Raw genomic sequence first — 12355 nt, 5'->3', positions numbered from 1 at the left:
AGTAATGGGCCTACTCTGTCCTTGGTTTTCCTTTTGCTTCTAATGTATTTTTAGAATGTTTTCTTGTTTCCTTTTATGTCCCTAGCTAGTTTGAGCTCATTTTGTGCCTTGGCTTTTCTAATTTTGTCCCTACATACTTGTGTTATTTGTTTATATTCATCCTTTGTAATTTGTTTCCACTTTTTGTAGGACTCTTTTTTTGAGTTTTAGATCATTGAATATGTGTTCTCTTGCCATACTTCCTATCTTTCCCACACAATAGGATAGTTTGCTCTTGTGCTCTTAATAATGTCTCTCTGAAAAATTGTGAACTATCTTCAATTGTTTTTCCCCTTAGACTTGCTTCCCATGGGATTTTACCTACCAACTCCCTGAGTTTGCTAAAGTCTGTCTTCTCGAAATCTAACTTGTCTAAATAATTTTTGACTTTGGACACCCAAGTTGCCTTCCACTTTCAAATTTTCAACCAGTTCCTCCCTATTTGTCAAAATCAAATCTAGAACAGCCTCCCCCTACTAGCTTTCTCCACCTTCTGAAATAAAAAATTGTCTCCAATACATTCCAAGAACTTGTTGGATAATCTGTGCCCTGCGGTGTTATTTTCCCAACAGATGTCTGGGTAGTTGAAGCCCCCCATCTTCACCAAGTCCTATGCTTTGACTGATTTTGTTTTAAAAAAAGCCTCATTCACCTCTTCTTCCTGGTATGGTGGTCTGTAGTAGACCCCTACCATGATATCGCCCTTGGTTTTTACCCCTTTTATATTTACCCAGAGACTTTCAACAAGTCTGTCTCCTATTTCTATCTCAACCTCAGTCCAACAGTATACATTTTTAATTTATAAGGCAACACCTCCTGCCTTTTTTCCCTGCCTGTCCTTCCCGAGCACGCTGTACCCTTCTATACCAATATTTCAGACATACATATTATCCCACCAAGTCTCCAGCTATGTCATAGTTGTATTTATTTACTAGCATTTCGAGTTTTTCCTGCTTATTCCCCATACTTCTCGCATTAGATACTGACATCTAAGATACTGATTTGATTTCCGCGCCCAGTTCTGTCTTGTCTCTCCCTTATTTCTGCTATAACAACTCTTGCTCCCCCCAGATTCTATCCCTTTCTTAATGATCTCTAAAATTCTATCCCTTTGTTAATGATGCCCAAAATTCTGTTTGCTTTTTTGACTGCTGTTTACATTGAGTGGATGTTTTCAGAGAACTATTGACAGTGACTGCAAGTTCTCTTTCTTGAGTGGTAACAGCTAATTTATACCCCATCATTTTATATGTATAGTTGGGATTATGTTTTCCAATGTGCATTACTTTGCATTTATCAACACTGAATTTCATCTGCCATTTTGTTGCCCATTCACCCAGTTTTGAGAGATCCTTTTGTAGCTCTTCGCAGTCTTTCTGGGACTTAATTATCTTGAGTAGTTTTGTATCATCTGCAGATTTTGCCACCTCACTGTTTACCTCTTTTTCCAGATCATTTATGAATATGTTGAATAGGACTGGTCTCTGTACAGACCCCTGGGGGACACCACTATATACCTCTCTCCATTCTGAAAACTGATAATTTATTTCTACCCTTTGTTTCCTATCTTTTAACCAGTTACCAATCCATGAGAGGACCTTCCCTCTTAACCCATGACAGTTTTCTTTGCTTAAGAGCCTTTGGTGAGGGACCTTGTCAAAGGCTTTCTGAAAATCTAAGTACACTATATCCACTGGATCCCCCCGTCCACATGCTTGTTGACCCCCTCAAAGAATTCTAGTACATTGGTGAGGCATGATTTCCCTTTACAAAAACCATGTTGACTCTTCCCTAACAAATTATGTTCATTTGTGTGTCTGACAATTTTGTTCTTTACTATAGTTTCAACCAGTTTGCCCAGTACTGAAGTCGGGCTTACTGGCCTGTAGTTGCCAATATCACTGCTGGAGCCCTTTTAAAAAATTGGAGTCACATTAGCTATCCTCCAGTCATCTGGTACAGAAGCTGATTTAAATGATAGGTTACAGACTACAGTTAAAAGAAAAGGAGTACTTGTGGCACCTTAGAGACTAACAAATTTATTTGAGCATAAGCTTTCGTGAGCTACAGCTCACTTCATCGGATGCGTGAAGTGAGCTGTAGCTCATGAAAGCTTATGCTCAAATAAATTTGTTAGTCTCTAAGGTGCCACAAGTACTCTTTTTCTTTTTGCGAATACAGACTAACACGGCTGCTACTCTAAAGACTACAGTTAGTAGTTCTGCAATTTCGCATTTGCATTTCCTTCAGAACTCTTGGGTGAATACCATCTGGTCCTGGTGACTTATTACTATTTAATTTATCAATTTGTTCCAAAACCTCCTCTAATGACATCTCAATCTGGGACAGTGCCTCAGATTTGTCACCTAAAAAGAATGGCTCAGGTTTGGGAATTTCCCTCACATCCTCAGCAGTGAAGACCGATGCAAAGAATTAATTTAGTGTCTCTGCAATGGCCTTATCATTCTTGAGTGCTCCTTTACCATCTCGATCGTCCAGTGGCCCCACTGATTGTTTAGCAGGCTTCCTGCTTCTGATGTACTTAATATTTTTGCTATTACTTTTTGAACCTTTGGCTAGCTGTTCTTCAAAATCTTTTTTGGCCTTCCTAATTATATTTTTACACTTCGTTTGCCAGAGCTTATGCTCCTTTTTATTTTCCTCACTAGGATTTAACTTCTACTTTTTAAAGGATGCCTTTCTGCCTCTCACTGCTTCTTTTACTTTGTTGTTTAGCCACAGTGGCTATTTTTTGGTTCTCTTATTATGTTTTTTAATTTGGACTATACATTTAAGTTGAGCCTCTATTATGGTGTCTTTAAAAAGTTTCCATGCAGCTTGCAGGGATTTTACTTTTGGTGCTGTACCTTTTAATTTCTGTTTCACTAACTTCCTCTTTTTTGTCTAGTCCCCCTTTCTGAAATTAAATGCTACAGTGATTGGCTACTGTGGTGTTTTCCCCACCACAGGGATGTTAAATTTAATTATATTATGGTCACTATTACCAAGCGGTCCAGCTATATTCACCTCTTGGATGAGATCCTGTGCTCCACTTAGGACTAAATCAAGAATTGCCTCTCCTCTTGTGGGTTCCAGGACTAGCTGCTCCAAGAAGCAGTCATTTAAGGTGTCAAGAAACTTTATCTCTGCATCCCTTCTTGAGGTGACATGTACCCAGTCAATATGGGGATAGTTGAAATCCCCCATTATTATTGAGTTTTTTATTTTAATAGCCTCTGTAATCTCCCTGAGCATTTCACAGTCACTATCACCATCCTGGTCAGGTGTCGGTCATATATCCCTACTACTATATTATTATTAGAGCATGGAATTACTATCTATAGAAATTTCTATGGTACAATTTGGTTCATTTAAGATTTTTACTTCATTTGATTCTACGCCTTCTTTCACATATAGTGCCACTCCCCCACCAGCACAACCTGTTCTGTCCTTCCGATATATTTTGTACCTGGTATTACTGTGTCCCATTGATTATCCTCATTTTACCAAGTTTCTGTGAGGCCTATTACATCAATATCCTATTTAATACGAAGCACTCTAGTTCACCCATCTTATTATTTGGACTTCTAGATTGGTATATAAGCACTTAAAAAACTTGTCACTTTTTAGCTGTCTGCCATTACATGATGTAATTGAATGGGACTTTTTTTCATTTGGCTGTTTCTCATCAGATCCTACCTGTATTTTTATCATCTTCCATCCTCTCCTACTTATTAGGACATAGAGAATCTCCATTAATAGATCCTCCCCTAAGGGATGTCTCTGTCCAAACCACGTGCTCCTCCGCACCCGTCGGCTTTCCCCCAGCGCTTAGTTTAAAAACTGCTCTATGACCGTTTTAATTTTAAGTGCCAGCAATCTGGTTCCATTTTGGTTTAGGTGGAGCCCATCCTTCCTGTATAGTCTCCCCCTTTCCCAAAAGTTTCCCCAGTTCCTAATAACTCTAAACCCCTCTTCCCTACACTATCATCTCATCTATGCATTGAGATCCTGCAGTTCTGCCTGTCTAACTGGCCCTGCGTGTGGAACTGGAAGCATTTCAGAGACTGTTACCATCGAGGTTGTGGACTTCAATCTCTTACCTAGCAGCCTAAATTTGGCCTCCAGGACGTCTCTCCTATTCCTCCCTATGTCATTGGTACCTACATGTACCACGACCACCGGCTCCTCCACAGCACTACACATAAGTCTATCTAGATGCCTCGAAAGATCCGCAACCTTCGCACCAGGCAGACAAGTCACCAGGCAGTTCTCCTGGTCATCGCAAACCCAGCTATCTATGTTTCTAATGATCAAATCGCCCATTACTAATGCCTGTCTCTTCCTAATAACTGGAGTTCGCTTCCCCAGAGAGGTATCGTCAGTGTGAGAGAATACCACATCATCATCTGGAAGGAGGGTCCCAACTGTGGAATTATTTCCCTTTGCTCCAGTTGGATGTTCTCCTTCCCTGAGACTTTCATCCTCCTCAACAGTACTGTCAGACAGGAGGTGGGACCGTTCTACTGTGTCCCAGAAAGTCTCATCTATGTACCTCTCTGTCTCCCTTAGCTCCTCCAGCTCAGCCACCCTGGTCTCCAAAGTCCGTACACAGTCTCTGAGGGCCAGGAGCTTCTTGCACCGAATGCACACACATACTACCTGTCCATAGGGCAGGTAATCATACATGCAGCATTGGGTGCAATAAACTCGACAGCCCCCACTCTGTTGCTGGACTTCTGCCTGCATTCTCTTTTTACTCCTGAAGCTCATTCCTTTGTTGGTGTTTTTTTTAATCAGGGGGTGTTTTTAGCTTAAAGTTTAAAGAATGTTAAGTTTATCTAGCTCTGCCCCCACTCGCCCTGGAGAACTCCCTTGCAAAACTCCCCTGTTAGCCACTCCTGTTCACTAGCACCTCTGGTCACTTACGAGTGAGCGGGCTTTTTAAAGCCCTGGTCTTCCTGAGTCGCCCTGCCCCCTGGTTAAGGGTTGATGGGTGCTAAAGGGCTTAAGGATCAAAACCTTGTTAAGAAGCTCTTAGTCTTGCCTAGCAGGCCACTAGGCTCAGTACAAAAATGGTCCCCCAAATAAACAGACCACATGATATATTTCAATCAAGCAGCAAGCACACCACTAACACACACACTACAGACAACAAACTTACCCCAAGGGTCACATAATCGCTCCTCCTTCACCTGGAGAACTCCCTTGCAAAACTCTTCTGGCCGCTTAGGAGCAGGCTTTTTAAAGTTGGAAAGTTTTTCCTAATCGCTAACCTAAATGTCTCCTGCTGCAGATTAAGCCCATTACTTATTATCCTACCTTCAGTGAACATGGAGAAAAATTGATCGTGTCTGCATTGAGAATTAACACTTCGTTTCTTTTTTGCTTTTCCCCACAAAGTGAACTGTTTCGATCTAAGTGAAGAGAAACATCCAGAACTTTATGCTGTGAAAAAGATAAAACCTGAGCTGTATATATGGTAGGTTAGTGATACTCAGACCTCAGTGGATCAGGAGCCAAATTAGGGATTAATGTTACCCAAAAGAACCACAGGAGTTTGAATTCATTGTTTAATTTACTGTAATATTATTCATATTTAAACAGTATGATGGGAAATATTTAGTTTATACTCACACCAAATAAGTTAATAATTTAGTGCAAGTTGATAACTTCATTGATTAATGATATAGTAAAAGCATCCTGATTGGTTAATGACTTAAATTGGTTAATAATTAATTAAATCACACAGCGTTTTAATATCACGTGCTGCAAAGAGCTGCAGGAGACGCATCAAAGAGCCACTTGCAGCTTTTGAGCCACAGTCTGAGTATCACTGTGGTATGTTGATGACCTTCTGGGGTCCCTTCCAACCCTGATATTCTATGATTCTATGTTGATCAGTGGGAGCCATTGCACCAAGGTGGCTCTGGCTTGACTGCCCTGCCATTCACTAGGACAGCAGCCGGGGAGGAGGACCCCATGCCCCACCCCCAGTGATCCCAGCAGTTTATTTCAGCATCTGGGGTAGGGGACTAGGAAGAGATTGTCAAAGCCAGCCCTCCTGCCTGAGGGTGAGACTCAGGAGTAGGAGCTGGATTTGTTCCATTCTTGATCTGACCTTTGGGGGAAAGGTAGCAGGAAGGGGGCCAGGACCTAGGGGAGGGGGAGATGTGGGATCATGAGATGGAGGAGTCTGGGAACCTCCCTTTTCAGTCTCTGTGAGTTCAGCAGGGAAACTCAGGAACCATCTTTGGATCCAGAGGGGAATTGTCATTCTGTTCCGATAGCTCAGACACTGTTTGGGTCTCTACAAATGGTTTGTAGATTTACACGATTCCGCAGCTATTAAGTCAGTGTTATCTGTATCTATCTGCAACACTTGTTTATCCTGGATGTACATTTCTGAGTCAGTTTTGCAGGAGTCCAATAAAGATCATGAATCAAGAAATATTGTTCCACTTTAAAGTTTGTGTTTCTTGCCATTGTGAGTGCTAGTGCACAAGAATTCTTCCCTAGTTCTTGAGAACGGGAGTTCTCAGAGGTGTTAGCCAGACATTTTTTCATGGTTTCTATTTCTTATCCAAAAAGAAAAGCAGTACTTGTGGCACCTTAGAGACTAACAAATTTATTTAAATTTTTAAATTTTTTAAATTTGTTAGTCTCTAAGGTGCCACAAGTACTGCTTTTCTTTTTGCGAATACAGACTAACACGGCTGCTACTCTGAAATATTTCTTATCCGTGATAGCCATGTGGGCAAAAATGACAGTGTTTTTTTAAACTTCTTTGGGTGCTCCTGGCTTTTTCAGAAAGTTCTAAACTAGTTCACATGCTGTGACTATATAGATGAAGATCCATTACTCTCTGAGTGGGCACTTGTACAGTGTTCTCCTACAATACAGTCTTACACAATTTTTTGGAAATTCTTGAAAATGATGCAGAGGGGTGAGATGCTTTAGGGACAGACCCAGGATTATTGGAGAAGTTTTTGGTCATAAAGCATGAGTTCCCCCTCCCCACCCCCCCCAGGCATGTGGAGGTGGATTTTGATAGGCCATGTCTGCCACCAGGTGCTTGGAGTGACTAGTAATAAGAATACAGAGGTGTCACACACAGACACATACACACCATTTCTTCTCATTACTCTTGCGCACGTGAAGTGCATTAGATATGATTTTTAAAAAGTTTCAGCTCTCTGAGGAAACACGCATTTGTTCCCTTCCATTCCAAGGGCAACTTAGCTCAGGAGCCATACATTGGATTTTTCAGTATGTGAGTTTATAGCGATTGGAGCAGGCCCTGCAGCAGTTTATCCTGCTAACCCTGGGTTGGTTTGTATGGTAATGATTCCTCTCTTACAGGACTAGGGTGGAGCCAATCGGTTGCTGTGACACAAGGGCCAAATTCTGTCCTTAGTTCCATCCGTGCAGCTCCACTGACCCATCGAAGTTACATGTGGACAAGACCCAGGATCTTCCTGCCAGTGCAGGGTTGTTCCTGCAGAAACCAAAAGGGCTGCACAGGGAGTAACTCAAGGTGGAATTTGACCCTAACACTCTGGGTGATTCTCCCCTGCGTGGCACCGTGTCCAGACAGCTACATCTGAGCAAAGCTGGGTGTGAAGAGCGAATTAAACCTTACTGGGGAATTTCCCCCACTCTGAAGGCCAAATACTGCTGCCATTGGAGTTAACTGCACAACTCCCATTGAGTTCTGTGGAGCCGAAATGGGCTTTATGGGCCTGATCCAAAGCCCACATGAAACAGCTACCTCTAGAGAAACCTTCACACCATATCCACTATATCCCCCAACCAAGGGGTTGCTCTGCCTGGTTCCCCCCAAAACCCCAGCACCCACATCCCCACTATCCCAGAGCTCCTAGCTCCCTGCTTCACCCTCACTGATGTGGGCTGGACTTTGCCAGTGAGTCCCCCAGAATCCTCAACCCCCTACCCGAGGTGACTGCTAGGGGAGTCCCAACCCCCAAAACCTCTGTGTGCCTCTGACCCTTCAGTCCACTCACCTGCCATCCCCATGTGGCTCTGACCCATGGCTCTCATGTACCTGTGACTCCTCATGTGCCCTCTGCTGCCCCCTCTGCTCCCTGCCCCATGTGTCTGCACAGCCCCGTGCTGGAGGAGGTGTGGAGCAGCGCTGCCCCAGGGCAGGGAGCACAGCACCTGCTACCCCCCTTCAAGGTGCGTTACACACCCCCGTGTGCACCAGTCCCTCTCTGTGGGCTGGTGCCACAGCCCCACCTCTCCTGCTTCCTGCCCCTGTGGGGTGACATGGAGGGACCAAGCACAGGGACTGCAATTGTGCCTGGCCCTTACACAGGCTGTGCAAGTTGGAGGGGAAGCTCCTTGTGCCCCTCCCCCTCTGTGCACCTCTGTGAAAGCATTTGAGTTAGTCGACAGTAGGGCCGTCTGTGTGGAACGTCAGAGGGACCCTCCTGTGCCAGGCAGATGGAATTCAGTATTGACAAGCCCAAAGTAATGCACATAGGAGGGAATAATTGGAACCACTCATATGCATTACTGTGCTCTCAAAATTGGCAATTACTTCCAGAGAAAATATTTGAAGGGGGAAAAAAATTATTTATTTGAAAATTTTAATGAAAATGTTCAGTTTTTGTTTACCTGAAGAAGGTGTGTGTGTGGGGGAGGGAGGTAAGAGATGGGGGAAAGCCCCCAAATATTCACCCTGATTTGAATTGAAATACATTTTTGATTTAAGAGAAAAACTGGACTATTTTGAATGATACAAAAATGAGAAACGTTTTGTGTTGTTCAATGATCCATTTTTTCCATTGAGAGGCTTTGGTGAGAAGATTTCAACAGCTCAGGGAAAAGCCTTCAGCGACATTAGGGACAGCTCAGTCTTAATTTCAACTCCCCCAACCCCATCCCACACACAGCCCTTGTGAAGCCCCCTGAAGAAATCATAGACACGGAGGGCAGGAAGGGACCTCAAGTGGTTGTCTAGTCCCTCCGCCACACGGGGCCAGGGATGGGAAGGCCTGCGGCACATTTGTGAATAGCTGTTTGTCTTTCTGTTGGGTTTTTTCCTCCTCTGAGCTCTGGAAGGGGATAATTCCAGTGGAACCAGCTGGAGGGGTGAGTTTCCATCCATGGGCCTGTACTGTTGACTGCCCTGAGCCAGCCAACGAGGGGCTGGTGAGTACACGACCCCGTTACATCCTAAAGGGGACGCAGTGGAGGAGCTGGGTCCTTGACAGACAGGTTTCATTTCCTGGGTTCTTATGCTGTCCCACTGCTACCAGCTTTCCAGTTTCGCTCTGAGTAGAGCTTAGAGCCCTGTTCGTCTATCTTGGGTTACAGGTTTGAGGTTTAGAAAGAAACTTCTCCTGTGGGCAAGTTACTCAAAAACTGTCCCCTGTATAGTTTCTTGCATCTTCCTCTGGAGCACCTGGCACTGGCCGCTCTCAGCGAGAGGTCACTGGACTGCTATAGCAATTTCTGTATTTCCTATTGCATTTGTTTGTGTGTTGTCTGTTCATTCGGTGATGGGATGAAGAGTGACGGGTAGCGACAATGTGGGGAACCGTCTCTTTGGGATTCCTGCATGATTGCTTAAATTTTCAGCCTGAAGTTTACTGTATGTTTTTTGCAGAGAGCTATAAATGCTATCCCATCTGTGAGTTTATATTGAGGGTGTGCCACTGCGCCCTGATTGGCGGGTGAGGTTTAAACAGGGCCTACTCTCCTTCACAGGTAATTTAAAACAGTCACTGTCATGAAACACCCCTCTGTGTAGATTCTGCCCAGCTGGGGTTCCACTCAGCCACCCTGTATTGGGGTAGAGTCATAGATTTCAAGACCATTGCGATCATCTGGTCTGACCTCCTGTATAACACAGGTCTAGAACCTCCCCAAAATAATTCCTAGAGTAGATCTAGAGAAACATCCAATCCTTGAGGTGATGAAGTGAGCTGGATCACGGGGTCTGCTGTGTGAAGCAGGATAACGGGCTCCATGTTGCAACACAATCGCTAAATGTTGTTTGCAATAGCTTTTGTGAGTGAGGTAGGAGCACAGTTGTGGGGCCAATCTCTGCTCTCCATTGTGCTTTTACAAATCTGGAGTGACTGAAATCACTGGAGTTAAACTAGTGTAAATTGGGAGTAACTGAGAGCAAAATGTGAACTATTGATCAGGCTGCAAGGGACTGCAAGGGGGTCATTGCCATAGCCATGCTTATCAGAAGGTAATCTGTTCTCTATTGTATCTGTCTAACTTATGTATTCACAGCACTCAGCATTGTGACATGTGAGCACCGACAAAAGAAGTGAAAAATCCCTTAACAAAATATTTCTTCCCTTTTTTGTGGGAATTTTGACAGTGGATTTGTATTTACTTTTGTTATTAATTTATTAATAATTTTGAATATTGTACTGGTTATTGTACAAAAGCCAAGATGAAGACATAGATTTTACTTACAGTAGTGAGGGAACGTAATAGCAGAGTCATTTAGCTATGGGCAGTGGGATGTATGCTGTATGGTAGCTATATAGCAATGGAAGGGCAATATGCCTGCACACTGCTTTTCCAATAGCATGAATACCAGTGAGAACCCAGCTAAGGGGCATACAGCAGACTAGTGATATAAAATGCTATTCATGGAGCCTTTATTAGCCATTATCTTTGAACATTCAGACATGGGCCAGATTAGTGATTTTGTTTTTTCCTCCTGGAAAAAACAATCTGGAAACTTCACAAATGTCTGGAAAAATAATTATTCACCTGAACATCTCTATAGAAGCTCATTATTCACTGTGTGAGCTCTTTACTGTTTAGAAATGTCAAATATCCATTCGTGGAGCAGAAACAATGCTGTGCAACTGTTAACCAGGAATAATCTCTACTTATCTCTTGCCAGTGGTTAAGTGGATGTGCCCTAGGTTCCATATCTTAAGCCCCACTCAGCAGACTTGTTCCCCCAGCCTTCATCTGTCATCAGCGAGAAAACTATGGACAGGCTTAACTAATAAACAGATTGATTTATTAAACGAGGCTTAAACAGTAACTAATAGAACCCCCAACAGAACAGTATATAAAGGGTATTCAGGTACAGGTTCACTTAACAAACTGACATGAAGTCAAGGTTCCAAACTCACAAGACAAGGGAGTTCTCCACAGGTAAGGTATAGGTATACACAGCATACTACAGCAGGTTCAGAGGAACGGACACCACAACAATGGACTTCATGAACTGGATACAGCAGTATTCTTGGACACAGGTAAGACAGGAATTGATCAGGAACAGGTAACTGGAACAACGGAGTTTGGATCGTCTTCTGTGATCTTCTGTAGATCTCTCAAAGTCTTGGCTAGGACCTGCACTGTGCTGCCACCAGGAAGGACAGTCCCTTCTCTCGGGTTCAGCAGCCTTTTATGTTCTCCTGTTACTAGGCAGAACACAGGCCATGTGACCCTTGCTCTTTTCCTGCCTTAGAGGGAAAAAGGTGCCAACTGTCTCAAGAAGAAGGTCATCAACATGGTGGACAAACAACTATTTATAAACAAGTTGGTGAAGTGCCTAAACAAAATGGAACTTTTAGATTTTCCCCTACACAACCTAGGTGCCAATGATGCTGAAAATAACGCTACAACCCATTTGTGAATAACTCAGAGTCCAAAAATTGTTTGTCCAAACTCGTTGGTGAATAGTTACAAAAATTGAATGTGGGAAGAGTTAGAATTATTTGTTGGGCCGAACAGGTCCTGCAGTGATCTGAAATGTTCTGCGTTCTGAATCATTCTGTACTGCTCTGAAGTTCATTAATCAGGGCGTGGTCAGTAAAGATGTAGGGCCACATGCTGCTGGCTTAATTCTCACAGGTGGTACCATTGGCTTCAACAATGTTTCTCACATAAATAAAGCTACCAAGATCTGATCCCTGACCTGCAGTTCAGTGCTCGAGGAGGAAGCCAGTCTGGCTCTTACATAGATCCTTGCTGGTAGAACAGGCATGCTTGCTGCCATTGCTGCTGACACAAACTTCCTGTAGTTGTTTTGATCAGGAAGATCTTCACTTCTGTCTATGGGAGTTTGTCTTTCTGGCATACCTCAGGGAAGCACCTGGACTTTAGGATTAGCTTTCTAGGGCTCCTGGTATCTGTCATGTTGAAGCATTTCATTTAAGAAAGAATATCTTTGTGTTCAAGAATATTATCTAAAACTCCATCTGGGCCAGTAGCTTTTTGAGATTTAATTTCTGTTTGAAGGTCCTCTTTGATTTCCCGGTTGTTAGAAGGGGATTTGAGCCTTAGGTTATGTCTACACTGCAGTCAC

General features: G+C 43.3%; 1 protein-coding gene across 1 annotated transcript in view; it reads left to right on the top strand.

Moving 5' to 3' along the window:
* The window catches only part of LOC119857281 (NACHT, LRR and PYD domains-containing protein 3-like), a 158660-nt gene extending 152838 nt beyond the window's left edge, over nt 1-5822 (top strand). Inside the window, 1 exon segment of the mRNA XM_043516754.1 lies at nt 5441-5822. Within this exon segment, the coding sequence (XP_043372689.1) occupies nt 5441-5525 (85 nt within the window). The 3' untranslated portion in view covers nt 5526-5822.
* The last annotated feature ends 6533 nt before the right edge of the window (nt 5823-12355 follow it).

This window comes from Dermochelys coriacea, chromosome 6, assembly GCF_009764565.3.
Source record: "Dermochelys coriacea isolate rDerCor1 chromosome 6, rDerCor1.pri.v4, whole genome shotgun sequence".
Classification (NCBI taxonomy): Eukaryota; Metazoa; Chordata; order Testudines; family Dermochelyidae; genus Dermochelys; species Dermochelys coriacea.
Note: the sequence above shows the minus strand (reverse complement) of the source record. Positions and strands in the feature narration are given on the sequence as shown.